Here is a 26,136-nt window from a genome sequence, read left to right as displayed (position 1 = left end):
ATTTACTACAGCGAGATGGCATTATATTTATTTTAATTAAACTGAACTTCAGTTCTGAACATATCCAGTGATTTTTTTTCTCACATTTTGTGCCTCTGGGAGAAATTCATTGTTAATAGTGCCCTTAATTTGTAAACTAATAACTAAAGTTTGAAACAGCTTCAGCAAAACAAATGATAATTTAAAATATTTTTGCTACCAAGTTTTCTCACACTGCTATAAAATCATATTTTCTACATACATTATATGGTGGATCCAGAAATTTTTCTGTTCGTTACACAGGGTGGTTCGGTTTTGAATTGTATAAAGCAGCTAATGAGACAGGTCTGTGTTTGGATCAACCCCCTTAGAAGTCTTATTATAGACAACAGTTAGGAAAACAAAAACCTTTACTGGTGTAGACCTTATAATTTTTAACTCTCATAGGTTTAATCAAGATTACGAACTACAGACCCCTAAATTAGGCTTTCTGTGATTCTAAGCCTATTACATCTCCCATCTCATCCAATAAAAAATCCTTATGCTTTGGATACGTACTTGATTCTGAGTGGAAGGTGCTCTGAAAATTTGGACTCACTGCCTCCTGCTCCTTCCTTCACGCCACTTGTCACTAATCTCCTCATTAGCTACCATGGTCTTCTTGCAGTCATAGCTCTTCAGCTCTGCTATGTTTATGAAGCTATAATACTTAAAATTTTCATCTGCAAAATCTTACATCTTTCGGCACAAATTCTGTCTGGTTATAAACATAGCACTAACCAATGCAGAAAGGCTGCCAAGAGTAGCAAATTCTTGCTATCCCACTCTCAGGACCCAGGAAGAAAATGCTAAAACATCCATTTTACACTGCTCAAAATTACGGATTGGCTTTGAAAGAGCAAGCACTTAGTAAAATTTGTTCTTTCTAAAACTGTCACACATACCTTTTCTTCTGTATATTCCACTGACCATGACTTATGTTGGATAATCACAGCGATTCACAATAAAAACAGATGTATCCACATTATTGTCACAGTTAATAGGCCATCTCACAGAAACCTGTAAGTGACCATGTGTCTTCAGTGATTGAAGGAAAGCCAGTGCTTCTCTTTCTGTTTCATAGCCAACTGAACAAGCTGACAGTCTGTTATCCATCTTCATTATACCAAAACCCTGGGTACACAATGCTAGAAAACTTCACTCAGCATGTTTACCACAAACCCAATGAAGGTGCTGATCTTCTGCAAGGTTGGTTAGCTCCTGAACAGATCTCCAACTGCACTGACATGCGTATGCCCGTGCTCCCTTCTTCTTTAACATCTTCTCTTGTAATCTGCTGAACTCAGGCATATTATTTCTGTCAATAGCAAACATACATCTCAGTACTATTCTAAACCGAGGACTACTTACCATTCTGTTTCTATGCATTATAAACAAAAATCAACTGCATGATTAATAATAACTAGTTTTTTAGCCTGTTACATTAATGGGTGCTAGCAGCCCTTCTCCCTTACTTTTATCTCCCCCCTGTCCAGCAGCACCCCTTCCTAGAGAAAGAATAAGCTTGTTTTAAGTTTTTTATTCATTTTTCATATAACAACAAGTGTACCATTTAAATTTATACAATTTCATTACGTACACACTCGATATTCCTTCATAGATTACTATATATATAACGTATCATTATATAATCTTTTACTATAATCTTGAAACAGTATATAATATTTAATAAGTATACCAACTATTTCTCAATTATAAACCCATCCCCTCCCCTTCCTTTGGCAACTGCATGTAATACAACAAGATATATTGATAAAGAATAAGCTTGGTCTTTGCACCTCCCCATCACCTCCACAATTCTCAAACCAGGCCTTCCTCCTTCCCTTTCCAATCCCGATACAATGCCACTTATTATCTACTTCCCTCCTCCAGGCTGAGGAACTAACCGGACCCTCTCCTTCCTTCTTTCCCTCCTACCCTGAACTTTCTGATTTCCTGGACTTTTCCCCTTTGCCTCCTCCCCGATGTTAATTCAAATTCCCACCCCTCTCTGTTTTTGTCATGGGCCTCCCTCTCGCCTTAACGTACCCCATTACATTTCTCCAGCCCTCCAAGAATCCCGTACACCCTTGCTCTTCATCTCCTGCTATCTGGCCGACTCTGGCAGAATTATTTGTAAGTTTAAAGTTGCCACAGCGGCTCCTCTCAAGATCCCCACCTGTGTTGGACTTCTGACACAGGTGGGGATCATGACAGGAGCCGCTGCCGCGTCTTTGAACTTAAAAATACACTAAGGGCAAGGCACTAAGGGAGCAGGCCAGACCGAACATCACCTTGAGGTCCGCGAGTGTGCTTACACGGAAACAGAACCCTAAGCATGCATTTGCACTACTACCTGCCAGGGACATACTGATCTTGGAAAATGGAACATGCAAAAATGTGCGCTTAGGGTTTTATTATTATAGATAATAATAATTTTATTCTTATATACCGCCTAAGCCATAATAGTTTGAGGTGTTTTACAACAAAAAAAACTGGACAAGCAGTAGAAAGATACATATCATATGAAATACAATATTAAAATAAGAATAAAAATGAGTTAAAAAGTTAAAACAATAAACCTTCAAATTATAAATCGATCAAACAGCTGGGTTTTTACTAATTTTCTAAAAGTAAGATAAGAAGGCGCATGTATAAAGATATTACCCAACTAGTCATTCATTCTGCCATCTTGAAAAGCAAGGGTTCTATAAAAAAATCTTTTATACCTACAAGCTTTTACTGTTGGAAAAGTGAACAGATGAATTCGATGTGTGGATCTGTTGGAACAGTCCAAAGAAAAATGCGAAACCAGGTAGGCAGGTGCCATACCAAATAGTAATTTAAAACAGATACAAATAAATTTAAATAAAACTCTTTCCTCAATTGGCAACCAATGCAATTTTTTAAAATAAGGACTAATATGTTCCCATTTTTTCAAATCAAAGCATGGGAGAAACACTGCATACAAGTCCTCTGAGAAAACCTGATGAAGCCTTTTATTCAGGGCAACATTAATTCTTCGGTGGGCCCTAGGCACCAAAGTACATTGGAACCTCTGGCCCCGCCCCTCCATGGCCCTCTCCTGCGAGAGTGTACCTCTGGGCCCGCTCCAGATGTCCAAGTAACACCTCCTCCTCCTTCCTTCTTTATTATTTAGTGCAGCTAAATGTCTGGAAAGCAATATACGGTATTCTAATGCTCGAAGTATGAGAAAGTTTCAAGTTTTCAAGTTTATTATAAAATTTGATTAATCGCTTATTCCAAATTCTAAGCGATGAACAAATCAATAAAATCACAAAAATTGGGGAAACAAACACAACTAACAAAAAAAACTAAATCTTACAAAATATAATAAAGACTAATTTTATATACATAATAAAAACAAGAGAAAAGAATGGGAAAAGAAATACAATCTGCTTAGTAGAAGAAAAGACATTTAAGGTTAAAAACAATAGGAAGGGAAAGAAGAAAGAACCTCCAAAGCTGTGATGGAATAAGATGAATTGGATATAGTGGTGATCACGGAAATGTGGTTCAGGGAGAACCATGACTGGGATGTAGTTAAACTGGGCTTATTTCAGGAAAGACCGGGTTGGAAGAAAAGGAGGGGGGAGTAGTGGTTATATGTTAAAGATCATATTAAAGGATCTGCAGGACAAGGAAGAGGCACTGTGGATCAATTTGGAAAGAGGGAATGGTGAATATATTTACATTGGTGTGATATACAGGCCTCCTTCACAGACAAAAGTGGACAGAGAAATAGTAGACATTCAGAATCTATCTAAAAAAGGAGAAGTTTTACTAATAGGTGATTTTAACATGCCAGATGTTGATTGGGTATCCCTATTGCAGGGTCTTCTAGAAGTAGGAAAATCCTGGATTCTCTACAAGAACTGTTCCAGAAGTTAGAATGGAACCCATGAGGGATGGGGTCATACTGGACTTAGTGCTTACAAATGGGGAAAGTGTTTCTGATGCTACAGTGGGAATCATCTGGCAGCCAGTGATTACTGCATCGTAAGGTGTTTTTTTTTTTTAATTCTTTATTCATTTTATAACTTACATCAAGTGTACAGTAAATATCAAGCAATTATAATACAACATCACTTGAAAAATCTTCAATATCATACACCAATAAGATTTAACCCCCACCCCCTCCCAAATTCATATATAACTAATATATACCACCTGAAAATAATATCTTATGACATTCATATATATATTCTTAATGGAAAACGAAGAAACCCCCCACCCCAAATCCACATGTGTATTAAAATTGGGAAAAGTGTAACTTATTCATTACTTTTTTCTGCATCGTAAGGTTTAATATTAAGATGGGTATAGAGAGGGCTCATTTAAAAGCCAAAGTTCTAGACTTTGGCTGGATGGGAACGTATGGAAGGAGTGGGCAAAACTGAAAGGAGTAATTGTAAGGGCAACAAACCTTTTTGTGAGGCAAGTAAGTAAAAGTAAGAGGAAAAGAAGGCTGCATTGGTTTTCAAAAAGTTGTAGCTGAGAAGGTAGGGAATAAGAGGTTAGCTTTCATAAACTACAAAAGATCACAGAAAGAGGAAGACAGGCAAAAATATCTGGAAAAGTTAAGAGACTGGTTGTGTAGCTGACATGGTAAAACGGGGAGACAAGACTTTTATAAAGATATATTAGTGATAGGAAGAAGTGCAAAAGTGGCATTGTGAGACTCAAAGGTGAAGGGGAGAAATATGTAGAAGCTGATAAAGAAAAGGCTGAATTGCTTAGCAAATATTTCTGTTCTGTGTTCATGGCTGAAGCGCCGGGAGCAGGACTGCAGAAGACAAACATGAATAGGGATAGAGGAGTGGTAGACCCTGATTGATTTTCAGGGGGTTGTGTTCATGAGGAGCTAGCTAAAATAAAGGTAGACAAAGCAATGGGGCCAGATGGTGTACATCCGAGGGTGCTGAAGGAACTTAGGGAATTTCTGGTGGCTCCGCTAACTGACCTTTTCAATGAGTCAGGAGTGGTACGAAGGACTGGAGAAGGGTGGATGTGGTCTCTCTCCAGAAAAGTGGAAGTAAGGAAGAAGTATGGAAAAACAGGCCGGTAAGTCTGACTTCTGTGGTAAGCAAAGTAATGGAAACGCTTTTAAAACAGAGAATGGTGAAATTTCTGGAATAAGGTGGATTACATCAGAGTTTCTCAACTTCTTCAAGCCAAGTACCACCTAAGTCTAATAAATATCAACAGAATACCCCCACCCAGGCTCCACCCCTGACCCCACTCCCATAATAGTACTAATTGTAATGCAATTTCTTCCATCCATTTTTCATATACATACAATATAATCTTTTTTTTTTTTAATTCTTTATTCATTTTATAATTCACAACAAATGTACAGTAAATATCAAACAATTAGAATACAATATCACTTAATACAAATAACACTTACTACTTAATAATCTTAATACATAATGGCAACCACAAAATTAAAAAAACACAAAGCACACTGTACGCAGAGAAAATATTAATTATTTATATTCGGGTTTTTTTCAAAGAGGTCAAGGCAGATGACTTTAAAATATGCAATGTCACCTCAGCAACAACTATAGAAAAATAGACAAATGTAGTACAAAATATAGACAGCAGATATAAATTCTCAAAACTGACACATTTCAATCAGTAAATTGAAAATAAAATCATTTTTCCTACCTTTGCTGTCTGGTGATTTCATGAGTCTCTGGTTGCACTTCCTTTTGACTGTGCATCCAATATTTCTTTCTTTCTGCATGCTTCCTCTCCTCCAGACCTCATTCAATTCCCCAACCAACATTTCTCTTTGTCCCTCCGTGAATCCAACTTTTCTTCCTCTCTCCTTCGCCCCCATTGGCAACTTGTCTCCCTCTCTTTCTCATTCCCTCCCCTGCTGGAGAGGGAGTTGGGGGGAGGGAGAGAGAGGGAGTAGGGGGGAGGGATAGAGAGGGAGTAGGGGGGATAGAGAGAGGGTGAGAAGAGAGAGAGATATCCAGGTCGCATCTCTCCCACTCCCTCTACTGCCACATCCAACATTTCTCCCTCCTTTCCACCTGTCCATCTCTTTCTCTCTGCCTCCTGACCACTTCCTCACCTCCAGGCCTCATTCCCTCCCCCAACCAATCTCTCTCTCCCTCCATGAGTTCAACTTTTTACTCCCTGCCCTCTCCCTCTTCTCCTGAGTGTGACATTTATCCTTCCCGCCTTTCTTCCCTCCCCATCCATCTCACTCTCTCTACGAGTCCAACACTTTCTGCCTCCTGCACGTTTCCTCTCCTCCGGACCTCATTCCCTTCCCCAACCAACATCTCTTTCTGTCTCTCCATGAATCCAACTTTTCTTCTTCTCTCTTCCACCCCATTGGCAATAAGTCTCCCTTCTCTCTCTCTCGCTGTCCATCTGTCTTGAGAGATTTAGGCATCTCTCCCACCCCTTCTACTGTCACATCCAACATTTCTCCCTCTTTCATTCCCCAGATCATGTGCAGCATTTTTCACCACTGCCCACCAGCCCCATGCCCATTTCTCCTTCTATCACCACTCTCCAGCACAATAGCACAGCTCTCCCTCTATCACTATGTCTAACATTCCTCCCCTTTCAATCTGTCCCTCTCCACCACCATATCCAACATTTCTCCCTCTCATCCTTCTTCCCCCCCATGCATCTCCCTCTCCTCTCTCTATGACCAATTTTCCTTTCTTCCTTTCCCTATGTGCCACCATCTTTCTCTCTCACTCACACACTCAAACCCCAAAATTCTCCCTTTCTAATCCCTCCCTCCTATGTCCCAAGTTAGTGCTCCCTTCCCCTTTCTCTTCTGTGTCCCATGTTCATGCCACCTCCCTTCCACCTGTATCGAGTTCATGTCCCCTCCTCCTCCCTGCATGTAAGCAGCTGCCTGTCCATAGAAGCTGCTACTGCCTCCGGGGAACCCACCTTCCTGCCTGCCCCCTGCTGCAGCCGGGGATCCCTCCCTCCCTGCCCCCCTGAAGACCCAGTTCTTGTTCGCGCTGCACTCGCTCCTTCTGCCTGCAGCGGGGATGGCGCAAGCAGCGATTCATACGCTGCACGTGGCTGACCCACAAGCCTTACCTCTGATGTCAACTCTGACGCTGGAGAGATGGTTTCTGGGTCAGCTACTTATGTGCAGTGTGTGAATTGCTGCGTACGCCGTGTCCATGCAAGCAGTGCTGCTGAAGACCAAAGGAGCAAGTGTGGCTTGAAGAAGGTGGTAACTGGGTTGGCTTCAGGGGTGGAAGGGGGCAGGCAGAGATCGCCAGAAGTGACTTCAACAATTGGGGGGGGGGGGCCTAGGAATCCAGAATCCCTGCCGTTGGGGCCGTCTCTATGGGCAGGCGGGAATTGGCAGCTAGGCAGCATACCACCAATAGTACAGTTTAGGGGGTGAAGAACTTATGTGCATAACAGAAGAGGATTAAATCAATCAATCAATAATGCTTACACCTCCATAAGTTTTGTTTAAAAGAAGATACTGTATGAATAAAAAACAAAAAATGCTTGAAACTTGCTATTTTGTTTCACTTGTAGAATAATTTCTTACCAGGACCCTCTTTGGGTGCCTGTTTATAGACACACAGTTATAGAATTACCCCTCTATTTGCTAAATTTCTGCTCTCATTTTTCATAGAATAGTGGATTTGGTTATGTTCATACAATAACAGAAAGGCTTAGACAAATTTGTTAAGGAAGGTAAAGCAAAGATCTCTGAGGACAGAAGGCACAAATTCTCACAAGTGGGTGACGTCATCCATGGAACCTGGTATGAAGACTTCCAAGTGCACTGTCACTTAAAATCTTTAGGCAGGACCGACAGTTCAGTAATAAAGCTAAAAAGCCAACTAGGGGAGATGGGTGGGTTGCGAGAATTTATGCCTGCTTTCCTCAGAGAACATCTGCTACAGGTAAGTATCTTTGCTTTCTCTGAGTTCAAGCAGGCATAATATCCTCACATGTGGAACTCCCAAGCTGCCAGAATCATGTCCTTTGGAAGAGGCTTAATATTGAATAAACACGAGCCTGGCAAAACCCAACAGGGCTTGAGGGAAAGTTGGCACTCAGTTAAAAGATTTTGCAGAACTGCTGTCCAAACTGACTGTCTCTTCTGGAGTTTTGTTGTGGACAATAATGAGAGGTAAAGGTATGGATTGAGGACCAAGTAGCTGCTTTGCAGATGTCAATAGATGCAGAGCAGAAATGAGCTACTGAAGCAGCAATAGCCTGTACATTATTGTGCTGTCACACGGCCTTGGAGCATCAGCTCAGACTGAGCATATGAAAAGGAAATACAGTCTGCTAGCTAAGTGGAGATGGTTCTCTTGGACACAGAAACTTTTAGCCTATAAGGGTCAAAAGCTATAAAGAACTGGTGCTATTTAACTTATTTATAAATGATCTGGAAATTGGAATGACGAGTGAGGTGATTAAATTTGCAGATGACACTAAACTGTTCAAAGTTCTTAAAATGCAAGCAGATTGTGAAAAATTGCAGGCAGACCTTAGGAAATTGAAAAACTGGGTGTCCAAGTGGTAAATTAATTTTAATGTAGACAAATGCAAAGTGATTCACATTGGGAAGAATAACCAAATCACAGTTACCAGATGCTAGGGTTCACCTTAGGGATTAGCGCCCGAGAAAAGGATTTGGGTGTCATCGTAGACAATACGATGAAACCTTCCGCTCAATGTGTGGCCGCAGCCAAAGAAGCAAACAGGATGATAGGAATTATTTAAAAAAGGGAAGGTTAACAAGACTAAGAATGTTATAATGCTCCTGTATTGCTCCACGGTGCAACCTCATCTGGAGTACTGCGTTCAGCTCTGGTCTCCTTATCTCAAGAAAGATATAGTGACGCTAGAAAAAGTTCAAAGAAGAGCGACCAAGATGATAAAGGGGATGGAACTCCTCTCGTATGAGGAAAAGAGACAGCTGAGGGGATATATGATTAAAATCTACAAAATCCTGACTGGAGTAGAACAAGTGGATCGATTTTTCACTTCGTCAAAAATTACAGAGACTAGTAGACACTCAAAGTTACAGGGAAATATTTAAAACCAATAGGAGGAAATTTGTTTTCACTCAGAGAATAGTTAAGCTCTGGAACGCACTGCCAGAGGTTGTGGTAAGAACAGATAGCGTAGCTGGTTTTAAGAAAGGTTTGGACAATTTCCTGGAGGAAAAGTCCATAGTCTGTTATTGAGAAAGACATGGGGAAGCCACTGCTTGCCCTGAATAGGTAGCATGGAATAATGCTACACCTTGGGTTTTGGCCAGGTACTAGTGACCTGGATTGGCCACCGTGAGAATGGGCTACTGGGCTTGATGGACCATTAGTCTGACCCCATAGGGCTATTCTTATGTTAACAAGTGGAAGCTTCAGAGGCGATTTTGTGTGAAATAGGCCTTTCATGAAACAAAGTAGCAAGAGATGAATAAGTAATTTTCTTGTTGAGAAGTGGAACACACTGATAGTGCTGAGATGAACTCAAACTGAGATGGTCTTTAGTCCAGAATTTGATAGATGCAGAAGGTAGGCCAGTATTGATGGAAGTGGACAGGTGATGGGTTCTAGAGAATGCAATGCGCACCAAGAGGAGAATTGTGTCCACCTAATAAATTAACAGCGCTGAGTGGAAGGTTTTCTAGAGACTTCTAAAACAGTAGATACTGCAGCCAAAAAGCAATATGAGTTTACATGTTCGGAAAAAGAAACTACACTTTTAGTACCAATGAGCAGGAGTCAGGAAGAAGGACAGATCCCTTGTAATGAGTGAGTAGTGTTGGAAATGGTTGCAATTTCCATGGTTTCTTGGCTGTGAGCTCTAGGAAGAGTGGAAACCAAACCTTGCATGGCCAGAGAGGCACTACTAGAACCATAGTTCCCTGATCCTGGCAAAATTTGAGTAGAGTTTTCCCTATGACAGGGATTGGAAGAAATGTGTACAGGAAATTGCCTCCCCAATGAAGCAGGGAGGCATCTGAAACAATGTGACTGGAGGCAAAGATCCTGGAACAGAATTGTGGAAGTTTGTTGTTACAAGGGGAAGCAAAGATTGAATCGGGTTGGGCAGACTGGATGGACCATTCGGGTCTTTATCTGCCGTCATCTACTATGCATGTTACTATGTATACCTGGTGTCCCCCAACGAGAGAAGATCTAATGCAACACAGATGTGCTGAGACCATTCATGAGACTGAAGAAGTTTGCTCAATTTGTCTACCAGACTATTCTGTTTCCTCGCTAAATAAACCACTCTAAGAAGTATTCAACGAGCAGCTGCCTAAGTGCAAATGTTGAGTGGTTCCATACAAAGGGTGTGAGATCCAGTTCTCCCTTGTTTGTTCAGATACTATAATAAACTGTCTGGCTGTAATCTCATCCTCTAACTGCCAATCAATCACTCAGGTCTGCCTGCAGAACAGTGCTGCCCTATTCAGGAAAAAAAAATTTTGATTCGATTCAGCCTACTGAATCGATTTTTCGATTTGATTTTCCTGCCCAATTGGGTGTTTTTTTTCAAACATCCTGGTGGGTTTATTTTATAGCCTCTTCACTCCCTTTGCCGTCCTACCCACACTGGCGCTGTGGTGTAAACAAAACAAACAAAAAAGACTTTTCCTTCTCTGTTAGACCCCGAACGTGAGCTAGGATTTAACACTAGCTCTGGCAGGATACACATTTCAAATCTGACATATTGTAATCACAAAACAGAAAATAAAATTATTTTTTTCTACCTTTTGTTGTCTGGTCATCATTCAAATCATGTTGGTTCCAGGCTCTGATTGTCTTCTGATAACTCGCTTGCCAGGGTTTCCTTCTTTCTTCGTGCTAACCATTCATCTTCCATCTCTGTCCTCCCCTTCCGTTTCCCTTCCCTCCCCGGAGGTCTGGCATATTTCCTTTTTTTCATCTCCATCCCCGCAGCTGCACTATCCCCAGATCCACCATCTCTCATTTTCTCAACTACCCTTTCATCCAGCATCTTTCCCTCCTTCCCCACTACTCCAGTGTCTACGAGTTCTCCCTTTCTCTTCCCAACTACCCTCCTATCCAGTATCTATATCCCCCTTCCACACCATTCCTTGTGTCCAACTTCTCTCCCTTTCTGTTCCTTCCCACCATCTCTCTTTCCTCTGTTTTTAGACCCATTATTTCTTCCCCCCCCCCAGTCCGGCATATGCACGCCTCTTTGAACCCCCCTTCCCTCCCTCCCTCCATGTACTTCTACATGTACCCTCCCCTCGAAATGCCTGCCCCCCTGAAGGCCTGCATGTTCCCCCCTGGCTGCCCGGTCTTACTTTTACTTAATTACAACAGCGGAGCAGCCTGCAGAGAGGATCACAGGTACTGTAGCAATACTTGCAGGCTGCCACCGGCCTCCACAGCTGTCGCTTCCTCTGCTGCGGTCCCGCCCCTCCTCTGACATCAGGGGCAGGATCGCGGCAGAGGGAATGACACTTCCAGAGGCCAATGGCAGCCTGCAAGGATCACTACAGTACCGGCAATCCTCTCTGAAGGCTGCTCTGCTGCTGTAATTAGGTAAATGTAAGAGCGGGAGGCCAGAGGACACTGCAGCACTTCCCGACTGACCCTCCCCCCTCGCCCCCTAAAGCAGGAGCGGCAGCGGCATGCCAGCAAAAAGCAGTGCTACTGCTCCTGCTTTTGGGGGTGAGGCGGAGGGTCAGTCACCGAATCGGGAGGTCAATTTTAAAAAAAACCAAAAAAACCCCGATTTGAATCGATTCACCCGAAGTGAATCGATTTGAATCGGAAATCAGGCAGCACTACTGCAGACCAACCTCTCCAGCCCCCTCCTCTCTTGTTGCTTGTAGCCCCGCCCCTTACTGCCTCTGACTGGTGCCTACTGGCTGATTGTAATCCCACCCACTAACTGCCAATCAGTCACTCAGATGATTTCACAAACTTTGCTACCTAGTAAAACAAAGCCCTGTCAGGGTGCTGCAAGCCACCAGAACTTGACGAAGTGCGAACAAGGAGCATGTGCTCCTTAGTGCACTTCTTCATGTGTCTCCTGAGGACGCCTCCCTATTCTTACTACCAAACTTCCTTTGTACTTATTTATTTAAAAAGTTTGTACACCGCCTAAACCTAGGCGGCTTTCAAGAAACATACATAATATTAAAAACAATACACATTAGCTATTCCTGTGACACCCATAAAATTTATTAACATCTTCAATTCAACTAATTAGGTATTAAAAAAGCAGATGCAAAAAGCTGAGTTTTAAGTTTCAAGTTTAATGCATATTTGATTGATCGCTTACTCAAATTTCTAAGCAATGAACATATCATTAAAATTATATACAATTAAGAGGGCAGCAAAACAAACAGGCTAAACAGACTAAACATATGTAACGTGCATGCTGGGGTGACCTCTAAATATTGTCTAATCAAGCTGAAATTTGACACATGAGAAAAACATACTAAGTGGACAAAAATAAGCTTTGTCGAAATAAGATTTGACAAGGTTGATTTTTTTTCTCATACTGTCATGGATCATCCTAACATACATGTTTATACATCTCTCTGTGTAACTTATAGAGTACTATATTTTCAGCATCTATCTCCAACATTTAGGCATGAGCACATTATGCCATAGATTTGGTGTGTTTACACCAAAATTATACAAGTATATTTCAATAAAGGGAAGTAGCACCTCCTTTACTTTATTAAATGTACATCAATCAAGTGCCCTTCAGGCACCTGTGTGAAGGCATACACTTATAACTGCCTTCAAGATATTGCGTTACAGTAAATGCATGTCCCTTTTTGAGCTGTATCATGCTAACTAAACATAGAAAAATGACGGCAGAAAAGGGCCAAAGCCCATCAAGTCTGCCCACTCTAGTGACCCTTCGCCTTGAATTTGTTCACCACCCCCTGCCTTTACATCATTAGAGATCCCTCGTGAATATCCCATTTATTTTTAAAATCTGCCACGCTGTTGGCCTCAATCACTTGCAGTGGGAGTTCGTTCCAATGATCGACCACCCTCTCGGTGAAGAAATACTTTCTGAAGTCACCATGAAATTTTCCTCCCCTAATTTTCAGCGGATGCCCTTTGGTGGACGAAGGTCCTATAATACGGAAGATATCCTCTTCCACCTCAACACGGCCCATGATATATTTAAATGTCTCAATCATGTCCCTTCTCTCTCTTCGTTCCTCAAGTGAGTACAGCTGCAATCTATTCAGCCTTACTTCATACGGGAGATCCTTGAGCCCCAAGACCATCCTGGTGGCCATCTGCTGAACTGACTCAATTCTCAGCACATCTTTCCGGTAATGTGGTCTCCAGAATTGAACACAATATTCCAAATGAGGTCTCACCATGGATCTGTACAGTGGCATTATGACTTCTGGCATCCTGCTGATAAAACCTCTACGGATGCAACCCATCATTTGCCTTGCCTTGGAGGAAGCCTTTTCCACTTGATTGGCAGTTTTTATGTCATCACTAATGATTACTCCTAAATCCCGTTCTTCCGTGGTCCTAGCTAACGTGTAAGTCCTGCATAGATTTCTTTTACCCAGGTGCATCACTTTACATTTTTTAGCACTGAAGTTGAGCTGCCAAGTCGATGACCATTGTTCCAATAGTAGTAGGTCCTGCGTCATACTGTCAGGCATAGTGCTTTTACCTACTATGTCGCACAGTTTGGCGGCGTCGGCGAACAATGATATTTTTCCTCTGAGCCCTTGGGTCATATCACTTATGAATATGTTGAATAGGATTGGACCCAAGACCGAGCCCTGTGGCACTCCACTGGTCACATCCGATGTTTTGGATGGGGTACCATTTACCATCACCTTCTGAAGTCTACCGCTCAGCCAATCCTTAACCCATGCAGCTAGTGTTTCCCCTAATCCCTGGTGAGCATACAAGTATTGTCATAGACTTATATATTTCATATCCTACAATGAAGTATTAGGACATGTTTAAATTATAGAAAGCTTTCAAAATGCCAAGAAAATGAGTTTTAAGCACTACTTGCACATAACCGTAGAAGGCCTGATAAGCCATTCCACAGCTGTACTCCTGCCACCACAATTAAAGAGTCCCGCATACAAGCATACTGCACCTTTACCATCTTTTCCTGAGATATTAACATTGCATGTTCTGTTTGGAAACTGCCTAGGTTTTTAGGTGGGGTATAAATTAAAAAAAAAAAATAATAATATGACAATATATTTTCAATGGTGTCTGTGCATACAATGTTTGTGAACTATAGACAAGACTTCATGTTATGTCCTATACTTTGCTGTTAACCAATGCAATTCTTGCAATATCGAAGTTATATATGTAAATCTCAAGGTTCCTGTCATCAACCGAGGTGCAGCATTTTGTATCAACTGCAGAGCTCTGACCCTAGGAGTTGACATAACCAGAACAAAGCATTGCAGTAATCAAGCCTGGATAGTACTATCATCTGCACTATTGATCTAAAATCCACTAAGGGCAACAAAAGAAACAACAAATGCATTTGTGCAAAACAGGATTGTATTATCTTAGTCACCTGTGATTGCATGGTAAGATGAGCATCAAGTTTTACTCCCAACAGTCATCTCAGTCTTGATTTCCAAACAATTATCCCCCACATACATACTCTAGGCCAAAGATTTTCATCATTTTTTTCAAACAACATCAATTCAGTCTTATATTTAATTTCAAACCATGATGGGTTTCAAGCACTCACTCAATCGTACCTTCATTCTGAATTCTGTATATCCACTGGGATGAAAAAAAAGGAATATTGTAGAAATAAAGAGATACCCAAAGATTCAAATAAATAACCAATAGAAGACACATAGATATAAAATAACAACGCTGATAAGGAAGAGCCCTGGGGAACACCCCTCCCAATGGTCACTAAAAAACCTTCCTACCTGACTTCCTTTATACATTTCTGTTTCCTTTCTCTATTCCTCTCCTTATGGCTCCAATTCACTTTCTGCTTCTCATACTCACTCTCCCCAATCTTACTCCCTATCCCCTTCCACTCTACCTCACACAAGCCCACACCACCCTTATCTTTTCCCTATTCCCTCACCAGCCATCTTGTCATCTTTCTTATTCTCTACTGTGAAGCGCAAACATTTTCTCCCTTCCATTCATTCATCTCCTTTCTCTGTGAGCATCTCCTGTCTTCGTCATTGCTGTCACAATTCCCCTTCACTTCAACGCACTCTTCTATTTCTTCTCCTGCTCACCAAGAGGGGGGTGTCAATCCCAACCTAGACCCTCTACACTATCTGCTTCCCCATATGTGTAAATGCCCCAAACTTATTCCTATTCTTCTTCTTTTGATCTCCTCTCTTCCTTTCTCATGTGCCCTTAGAATGTTCACTCTGCCTCCAACAAACTTCTGAAGTTTATAGGGATGGGTGGGGATGGGTTTGATTTCTATCCCCGCGCAACTCTCTAATCCAAAGGTCCCACGGATTCCCTCACAGGTATTTTGCTTCTGATGTACCTAAAAAAATTGTTACTATGTATTTTTGCCTTTTTGGCAAGTTTCTCTTCATATTCTTTTAGTTTTCTTTATCAATGCTTTGCATCTAACTTGCCAGTGCTTATGTCTCTTATTATTTTCATTTGTATCCTTTTTCCATTTTTTGAAAGATGTTTTTATGGCTCTAATAGCCTTTTTCATTTCACCTTTTAATCATGTCGGACGGAAAGGAGTTCTCTTTTTGCAAGACTATGCACCTGCTCAAATGGCTGGCAAAATGATGAATGTTTTGATGCAGCTGGAGTTTCAGTGCATTGACCATCCATCCTACTCACCAGATCTTGCTCCATCTGACTATTTTGTTTCCAAACCTTAAAAGGAGTTTGAAGGGTGACAAGTTTCATGGTTCCATGTCATTCCCTTCTTGGTTGGGCTGAGAATTTTTCAGCACCCCTTCGTATTTCCTCTTGTCTCTCCTTATATGGCTCCCCATAGAAAATGACACAGGAAAAAATTTGTCCCCGCCCTGCGAGCTCAGGATAAGGGAGGAGCTACAGTGGTCCAAACAAAGGAAGCCTATTTGACAGAGGCTCGTCGACAGATTGATGATGATGATCCCAAATTTTATAGGTTACCGGGGGACCCAGTGATGGAATTGAAGTGGGTTATATCTCAGATTGTTTCATCTGCATATAAGACAAAAATGTTAACATCTAAGGAGGTAGCGTTTTTACATCCTCCTTTCCATGTGACTCCCAAAATCTATTTTCTTCCAAAAATTCTTAAGCAACTAACATCTCCCCCTGGACGTCCCATAGTGTCCATGAAGAACTCAGTGCTAGTTCCTCAGTGCTAGTATTTTTGCAGAAGGAGGTGGTTAAGGTAAAGTCATATGTAAAAGACACTACACATGTGTTACAAGTCCTAGCTGAAATTCAGGACGTCCATGAGGACTGGCTATTGGCCACTTTGGATGTGACTGCTCTATACACAATGATACCCACTCAAGGAAATTTAGACCTATTGCGGACTATTTTTGAACAACAAAAAATTTGTGAGCGAGTATCAGCCCAGTTCCTCATGGAGTTAGCCAAACTAGTTTTGGCATCAAGATGTGTTTTATCAGCAGATCCATGGCATTGCTATGGATGCATTGTTGGCGCCCTCGTTGGCCACATTATATATGGCTGATTTAGAAGAAAAATTCCTATACACGTCTCAGCATTTCATTAACATTAAACTATGGAAATGCTTTTTAGATGATGTGCTATGCATTTGGACCTCTACAGAGAAAGCTTGGAAGAATTTATACAGTGGCTTAACCAAGTGGATAATAATATTCACTTTACTACTACCATTCATGATCAAGAGATTTCATTTTTAGACATTAAAATAGTCAAATCTCATGGTCAGCTTCTTACCACGATCTTCTGCAAATCTACTGATCGTAATAGTCTCTTGAGGTATCATAGTTTCCATCCCCAGAAATTGAAAGCTAGTCTCCCCATTAGTCAGTTCCTACGCCGTCATAGGATCTGCCATTCATTGACTAAATTTAAATATCAGGCTTGAATAATGAAACACAGATTCTATCAGAGGGGTTATCCCAGAACTGTAGTACACCAAGCCTATTTGAGAGCTAAATTTGCTCAATGTTCTTTACTCTTGCAGTATCAACATGAGCAAGAGGTAGACCAACAGATGGCATTTGTCCAGCAGTATTCTCTCCTTGCCAACAAAATTAATCAGATTGTACTTAGCCATTGGCATGTGGTTCAACTAATTGATCAGACAATAGGGGAGGTTCCCATTTGTGCATATAGACGGGCTAGGAATTTGGGGGAACTTTTGAATTATAAAAAGGACAGGAGAGAGTGGATCAGGGTCTCCATACAGCTTGCAGAAATTGTCAGTGGTGCCCGTATACTATGGAGGGCGAGAGTTGGGTTCATCCGGGCACAGGAAAAATTTATTCTGCTAAGCATAGAATGGACTGTAGTTCATCCCATGTTATTTATGTCATACAATGTCCTTGCCCTAAACTCTATGTGGGCCGGACTATTTGTCTGGTTAAGATCAGACTAATAGAACACAAATTGAGGGTTCATACCCAAAATGAGACTGCCCCTTTAGTCCGTCATTGGAAATTGTTCAGACATACCATTCAAGATCTCAAATGGAGAGTAACAGATTCTGTCAAGATTGGGTGGGAGGGTGGGAACATTGACCAGACTTTAAATTTAAAAGAACTATGCTGGATGTTTGAATTACAAAGTATGCAACCTTTAGGGTTAAATGAAACTAGCGACTGGATGACACTTGCTGAATGAGATTTTTCTGGGGTTGTTTTGATGAAGAGGAGCTGTCTAAGTATGTTTAAGACAGTGCTTATTCAATCAGCTCTATTTGTTTTAAATCTTGAGGTTGGCTATGTTTGATTGGGTATCCTATGGATGACGTCAGTCGGGGTATATCATGCAGGAAGGAAACACCACGGCCATTTTTATTTACTGGCTGGGTGCTTCCTTAACGAATGAGTGGAAGAAATGTAGTTCGTAAGGTTCCTTTTAGGTTTTACAGATATTTTTATTGAGTTTATTGTTCCCTTAGAGTGAGGATTTTCTATTGTCTGATTTGTTACAGTTATGGCACTTTCCCCATCCTGAAGAAGCAAAACGCGTTGGTGGGGTTCAGTGTAATAGCAACATTTGACAAGCTAAGTAGCTTAGACTTTAATGGGAACTAAATGAATTAAAATGAACTAAAAAGAAATGTTGATTGAATAAGCATTTATGACATATGAAGAGAAATTTCAAGATAATTTATTAAATTGCCAGCACAAATGAAATGAGTAGTAAAAAAGTAAAAAAAGAAAAAAATATATATAGATTAAGAAAGTAAATGCACGATTGGGTGAGCCAGTGAAGAGTGCTGCTGGAGTTCTGAGATTCCCTACGTGTGTTTTACAAAACATTTTGGATGGAAGTAGCATGATATAATCTGATGAATTGAAGATTTGATTAACACCAGCTCTAGCAGGATACATATTTCAAATCTGATATATTCTAATCACAAAATAGAAAATAAAAATTATCTTTTTCTACCTTTTGTTGTCTGGTCATTTTATTTTTCACTTCACATTGGTCTCAGGCTCTGGTTTCTATTTTCTTCTGTCTACTCTTAACTCACTCGCCAAGGTCGCCTGACCATTTGACATGTCTTCTTTCCCCATGCTCACCATTCATCTTCCATATCTGTATATGTTTTTCTCCCATGTTCAGCATCTCCCCCTTCTGTTTCCTATACTTCCCTTACTAATAGTGCCCATCTCCCTGTCTTCATCATGAGCACAATTCTGTGTCCCTATCCCTCTGAGCCCAGTGTCAATCCTCTGTGTCCCTATGCCCTCCACACCCCTCAAGACCAACATCGCTCTTCTGCATTCCTCTTCTCCCTCATGTCTAGCCATAAGAACATAAGAATTGCTGCTGCTGGGTCAGACCAGTGGTCCATTGTGCTCAGCAGTCCACTCCCGCGGTGGCCCCTAGGTCATTTACTATGTTATTATGTTATGATGTCATGAAAGAAGGTACTGTTTATGACTAGAATAGCTTCATAGAATGAATGTTTGATCAGTGCTCCTGTCAACATACCTGAAGAACAGATAATCACAAGATGTGTCCCACTGGTAGTCATCATAGATTGCAACATTGAAGTCACAAGCAGTGCAACGTAGGTGATCGCATGTTCTATTAAAGGCAAAGAAATTAAAACCACCATAAATTTATCATGTCACTATATGATGTTCATATCATTTAGAAATGTAGATGAATATTCTTCTAAGCTCAGGCGTATAAATCTTATGATCACTGGGAACACTTGAGCCTGTAACTATTTTAATCTAAGAAACACCAGCAAGCAAAAAGCAAGAAATTTTAATATTTTTAATGCTTCTATTGAAAAGGTTGATAGTGTACAGTTGGTTTAGACTTGCCAAATGTTATTGAATAGTCTATTCGTTTTGTAGAATACTAACCCTGTCTTAAAACTGCAAATTTACCTTTTGATTCCTAGTCTCCCTGTTCCATACTGATCCTGCCCCACCATCGGAGCCAACTTTTCAAAATTATTGGAGGTACTAAACCGAATGAAAATTGCCTCTTCCTAAACAAGGACTTTATTCAATAACGGGGGTTCTGAAGCACCCATTGCATACACACAGCTGGCCCCTATGTGCCCTACTACTACTTTTTCCTGTATGGATTTCTTAAAAAGGCAGAGGTTTGAATATGTCTTGCAGCTTTTAGTAAGGGGTCCTGTGATTTTGTCCTCAATTCTATGAGCTTACAAGGGACAGTAAAAAAAGAATAATAGTGGAAAAAGGTTTAACATAGTAACATAGTAGATGACGGCAGATAAAGACCCGAATGGTCCATCCAGTCTGCCCAACCTGATTCAATTTAAATTTTATTTTTTTTTTTAAATTTTTCTTCTTAGCTATTTCTGGGCAAGAATCCAAAGCTTTACCCGGTACTGTGCTTGGGTTCCAACTGCCAAAATCTCTGTTAAGACTTACTCCAGCCCATCTACACCCTCCCAGCCATTGAAGCCCTCCCCTGCCCATCCTCCACCAAACGGCCATACACAGACACAGACCGTGCAAGTCTGCCCAGTAACTGGCCTAGTTCAATATTTAATATTATTTTCTGATTCTAAATCTTCTGTGTTCATCCCACGCTTCTTTGAACTCAGTCACAGTTTTACTCTCCACCACCTCTCTCGGGAGCGCATTCCAGGCATCCACTACCCTCTCCGTAAAGTAGAATTTCCTAACATTGCCCCTGAATCTACCACCCCTCAACCTCAAATTATGTCCTCTAGTTTTACCATTTTCCTTTCTCTGGAAAAGATTTTGTTCTACGTTAATACCCTTCAAGTATTTGAACGTCTGAATCATATCTCCCCTGTCTCTCCTTTCCTCTAGGGTATACATATTCAGGGCTTCCAGTCTCTCCTCATACGTCTTCTGGCGCAAGCCTCCTATCATTTTCGTTGCCCTCCTCTGGACCGCCTCAAGTCTTCTTACGTCTTTCGCCAGATACGGTCTCCAAAACTGAACACAATACTCCAAGTGGGGCCTCACCAATGACCTGTACAGGGGCATCAACACCTTCTTCCTTCTACTGACCACGCCTCTCTTTATACAGCCCAGCATCCTTCTGGCAGCAGCCACTGCCTTGTCACACTGTTTTTTCGCCTTTAGATCTTCGGACACTATCACCCCAAGGTCCCTCTCCCCGTCCGTGCATATCAGCTTCTCTCCTCCCAGTATATACGGTTCCTTCCTATTATTAATCCCTAAATGCATTACTCTGCATTTCTTTGCATTGAATTTTAGTTGCCAGGCATTAGACCATTCCTCTAACTTTTGCAGATCCTTTTTCATATTTTCCACTCCCTCTTCGGTGTCTACTCTGTTACAAATCTTGGTATCATCTGCAAAAAGGCACACTTTTCCTTCTAACCCTTCAGCAATGTCACTCACATACATATTGAACAGGATTGGCCCCAGCACCGAACCCTGAGGGACTCCACTAGTCACCTTTCCTTCCTTTGAGCGACTTCCATTAACCACCACCCTCTGGCGTCTGTCCGACAGCCAGTTTCTGACCCAGTTCACCACTTTGGGTCCTAACTTCAACCCTTCAAGTTTGTTCAACAGCCTCCTATGAGGAACTGTATCAAAGGCTTTGCTGAAATCCAAGTAAATTACATCTAGCATATGTCCTCAATCCAGCTCTCTGGTCACCCAATCAAAAAATTCAATCAGGTTCGTTTGGCACGATTTACCTTTTGTAAAGCCATGTTGCCTCGGATCCTGTAACCCATTAGATTCAAGGAAGTACACTATCCTTTCTTTCAGCAACACTTCCATTATTTTTCCAATAACTGAAGTGAGGCTCACCGGCCTGTAGTTTCCTGCTTCATCCCTGTGACCACTTTTATGAATAGGGACCACATCCGCTCTCCTCCAATCCCCAGGAATCACTCCCGTCTCCAGAGATTTGTTGAACAAGTCTTTAATAGGACTCGCCAGAACCTCTCTGAGCTCCCTTAGTATCCTGGGATGGATCCCGTCTGGTCCCATCGCTTTGTCCACCTTCAGTTTTTCAAGTTGCTCATAAGCACCCTCCTCCGTGAACTGTGCAGAATCTACTCCATTTTCTCGTGTAACTTTGCCAGACAATCTCGGTCCTTCTCTAGGATTTTCTTCTGTGAACACAGAACAGAAGTATTTGTTTAGCACATTTGCTTTCTCCTCATCACTCTCCACATATTTGTTCCCAGCATATTTTAGCCTAGCAATTCCATTTTTTATCTTCCTCCTTTCACTAATATATCTGAAAAAAATTTTATCTCCCTTTTTTACATTTTTAGCCATTTGTTCTTCCGCCTGTGCCTTCGCCAAACGTATCTCTCTCTTGGCTTCTTTCAGTTTCACCCTGTAGTCCTTTCTGCTCTCCTCTTCTTGGGTTTTTTTATATTTCATGAACGCCAACTCTTTCGCTTTTATTTTCTCAGCCACTAGGTTGGCGAACCATATCGGCTTCTTTTTTCTCTTGCTTTTATTGATTTTCTTCACATAAAGGTCCGTAGCCATTTTTATCGCTCCTTTCAGCTTAGACCACTGTCTTTCCACTTCTCTTATGTCCTCCCATCCTAACAGCTCTTTCTTCAGGTACTTTCCCATTGCATTAAAGTCCATACGTTTGAAATCTAGGACTTTAAGTATCGTTGGCCGCTCTCCACTTTAGCCGTTATATCAAACCAAACCGTTTGATGATCGCTACTACCCAGGTGAGCACCCACTCGAACATTAGAGATACTCTCTCCATTTGTGAGGACCAGATCCAATATCGCTTTTTCCCTTGTGGGTTCCGTCACCATTTGTCTGAGCAGAGCCTTTTGAAAGGTATCCACAATCTCCCTACTTCTTTCCGATTCCGCAGACGGAACATTCCAGTCCGCATCCGGCAGGTTGAAATCTCCCAACAGCAGAACCTCCTCTTTCCTTCCAAACTTTTGGATATCCACAATCAGATCCTTATCAATTTGCTGCGATTGAGTCGGAGGTCTATAGACTACACCCACGTAGATAGAAGTTCCATCTTCTCTTTTCAGAGCAATCCATATCGCTTCTTCCTCTCCCCAGGTCCCTTGCATTTCGGTCGCTTGGATATTGATCTTTACATAGAGAGCTACTCCTCTCTATGTAAAGGTTTAGTGAAATACACAGAAATAGCAAAGATACTTACCTGTAGTAGGTGTTATCCGAGAACAGCAGGCATATATTCTCACATGTGGGTGACATCATCCATGGAACCCAGTAAAGACACTACCAGGGGCGTCACATGATGCAGCTTGTCTGAGAGGAAGCAGGAGAGGAGAGCTCCGCTTCCACCCCGACTAAATTGGCTATATTTCTCAGCTTTTGCCTTCTCCTGCTACCCTTTCTTACCTCCGCTGCGGTGGTGACTTGCCCGCGTCTTGCCGGAGGCGTCTATGCAGTGCAGCGTATGCCCATCAGAGTGACGAGACCGGCTTGAGAAAAACCCCAGTCACCCAAAGCTAAGATGGTGGCGGAGCACGCGTCTTTCACGATTTTGGCGGGTGACTGGATCCAAGAGATCACCCGCTCAGTCTCGGCGGCCCTGGCGGACCACCTTAACAAGCTCTAGTCTGCGGGGGAGAAGGTCAATGAGAAATTTGACTCCCAAAACTGCTAGATTGTGGACGTGGAACAGCGAGTCTCTGCGGCTGAAAACACGTGCACCACGCTGGAGCGGCAGATGTTGGAGCTGAAGCAACAGGACGCCGAGATGCAGGACCAGCTAGAGGAGCTCGAGAACAGGAGCCGACGCAACAACCTGCGCTTAGTCAGCCTGCCCGAGGCCATCTCGGGTGCTGGCTGGTTTCGGGCCTCCTGGACTGCTGGCACCCTGAGTCTCCTGGTCTGGTTCTGTTTTGTTTCTGCCGGGGATGGCTTCTGGTGCCTTTGTGTCTGCCTGCATCCTGGAGGAGCGGACGTCAACCTCATTGTGAATGCTGGTCGAGCTGGCAGGCCGGGCCTCTGCTCTGCCAAGCTGTTTTCTGGAGACCCCATGAGCTGGCCTTGGGTCGGCAGTCCGGCCCTGCTCTCTGATTGACTGCATCGGGGTCTCTTGCCTTTGGTAGGCCTTTTCTTGTCTGGTCTATCCTGGGACTGCCTCATCTCAGACGCCTGTGGCCAAAGGGCTTCTCTGCTTGTAATAGATCTGCATTCCTGTACTGGGATTTTTGTTTGTTAACCATGTTTTTATTTCCCTCTGTGGGCACATGTATTTAGGGTGTTGGATGGATTTCTTTTTTACATTGTTCTAGCTTTATTTTTGGGGTGGTGGATTGGAGGGGTGGGGGGGGGGAGAGCGAGGGTGCTCTCTGGGCATGCTGTGAGGATGGATTTTGGTGATGTGTGGGGGTACACGAGGTTTGGGAGGAGGAGTGGGCTTTGGGGTGTGTGCATGGGGGTGTGTTTGTGGGGGGGATATTGCTCGGAGTGCAGGTAGGAGGGATATTCTGTTCCCACAGAGCTGGCAGGCTTTCTTCAAACAGCTGTGGGGCTCAGCTGGGAGGCCCTGGCGCGGCTGATGCTGGTACATTTCTGTTTGATTTCTCTCTCCTCCGAGGTGAGTATGGCTGAACTGAAAGTGACCACATTTAATGTGGATGGCATCAAGAAACCCATCTCTCCAAACACAGCTGGGTGGGGGAGGTGTTCTCCTCGGCTTTTGGGAGCTGGCAGAGAGGGGTTGCCATTCTTTTACACAAGAGACTTTTTCCATCTCCACAAACAGATTCAAGATACTGAGGGCCGCTTTGTGATGGTTTTGGGTGAACTGTGGGGCATTAAGCTATTACTGTGTAATTTGTATGCTCCCAATGTTTATTGTCATAAATTTTTCTCTGCTGTTCTGGCCCGTATATCCCAACATACTAACTACTATTTGGTTCTGGGCGGGGACCTTAATATCACTGCGAACCTGGGGGTGGATTGTAAACCACCTAGAGTGCGCACTAGGGATCAGGATAATCAAGGGGTGGGCTTTCTTGCTCAACATTTGGACTTGGTGGATGTCTGGCGCACTTTGCATCCTTATGACATTGACTTCACCTTTTACTCACATGCCCACAAGCTGTATGCCCAGTTGGATTATATTCTCCTTGATAAGCACCTCTTCTCCATGGCCACTCATTCTTAAATATATGAGAGCACACTTTCAGATCATGCCCCGGTGGGCCTCCAGTTGAGCATAGCTCCTACATCTCGCACCTTTTCCTGGAAGTTGCCCCCACATCTGTATCATGACCTGGACTTTTGCACTTTTCTGCGAGTGCGATGGGTTGCGTACCAAATTTTGAATGACACGGCTGACGTGGGTCCCGTCACCTTCTGGTATGCCTCTAAGGCAGTGCTTCGTGGGCACATTATCGCCTACATTGTGGGTCAACAAAGGAAGTGGGAAGATGAGCTCTTGTGGCTCTCAAAGAGGCTTCATGATCTTTGGTGGTCTCATATTCGCAAGCTTCAAAGATGTATCGTGTGGAGCTCTGGGCAATCCGGGGGTCAACTGGAGGAGCTTCTAAATAAACGCACGGAGCACTCTGTACTATCAGCGGTTTCAGCTTTATCTTTGGGGAGGAAAAATGAGGAAACTGCTGGCCAATCTGATTCGTCCAAATAAAAAGCATCATATATCACTTCTATTAAGGATACCAGGGGTGTCTGTCACATGGGGGAGTGTAATATAGCCTCACAGCTTGTCCAGTACTATCAGTCTCTTTATGGGCGGCGCCCCCTAGATAGGGAGGTTCTGACCACTTTTTAGCGGATCTGGGTCTGCCTCGGTTGATCAATGGCTAGGTGGCGACTTTGAGTGCGCCCCTTACGGCGGAGGAGATGTCTACCATGATCGGCTCCCTTACCTTAGCTAAAATGTCGGGTCCGGATGGATTGGGCGCTATTACTGGCTGCTCCGGGACTTAGTGGCTATACCGCTGAGCCAGATGTGCAACGTCATTGCAGGCACTGTAAGTCAGTTTCCTGAGACTCTGGCGCATATTGTGCTGCTGCCAGAGTCCCCGGAACTGGTGGGCTCATTTTTCCCCATATCACTCTTGGACCGGGACGTCAAATTGCTAGCTATGACCTTGGCGCGATGTCTCAACTGTTTTCTACTGGGCTTGATCCACCCGGATCAGGTGGGCTTTGTATCTGGGCGGTACGCATCGATGAACCTGATGAAAGTTTTGGGGGCCATTGATGAGCATGAGGGTAAAGGGGGACAAACTGCAGTGGCAGGATTGGACATGGAGAAGGCGTTTGATAGTGTTTCCTGGGAGTATTTATTTTGGATCTTGGAGGGCTATGGGGCTTTTCTTGGACTGGATCAGGGCTCTGTATACTCAGCCTCAGGCCCAGTTGCTCATCAATGGGGGTCTTACAGAGGCGTTTGAGCTGCAACAGGGGACTAGGCAGGGCTGTCTGCTTTCTCCACTTCTATTTCTCCTCGCCAT

At 42.7% G+C, this 26,136-nt stretch overlaps 1 protein-coding gene across 3 annotated transcripts in view; it reads right to left on the bottom strand.

Moving 5' to 3' along the window:
- Positions 1–7: 7 nt before the first annotated feature.
- Positions 8–26,136, bottom strand: part of C2H8orf37 (chromosome 2 C8orf37 homolog) — a 62,408-nt gene continuing 36,279 nt past the window's right edge. Inside the window, exons 5-6 of one of the 3 annotated variants that reach the window (XM_033933679.1) lie at positions 19,176–19,271; positions 8–1,336 (exon numbers count right to left, since the gene is read on the bottom strand). In XM_033933679.1, coding sequence (XP_033789570.1) covers positions 1,177–1,336; positions 19,176–19,271 — 256 coding nt within the window. In that variant the 3' untranslated portion in view covers positions 8–1,176. The remainder of the gene's footprint in view (positions 1,337–19,175; positions 19,272–26,136) is intronic. The other 2 variants (XR_004538339.1, XM_033933680.1) reach the window with 2 other exon arrangements.

This window comes from Geotrypetes seraphini, chromosome 2, assembly GCF_902459505.1.
Source record: "Geotrypetes seraphini chromosome 2, aGeoSer1.1, whole genome shotgun sequence".
Lineage (NCBI taxonomy): Eukaryota > Metazoa > Chordata > Amphibia > Gymnophiona > Dermophiidae > Geotrypetes > Geotrypetes seraphini.
This window is presented reverse-complemented; position numbering and strand designations above follow the sequence as displayed.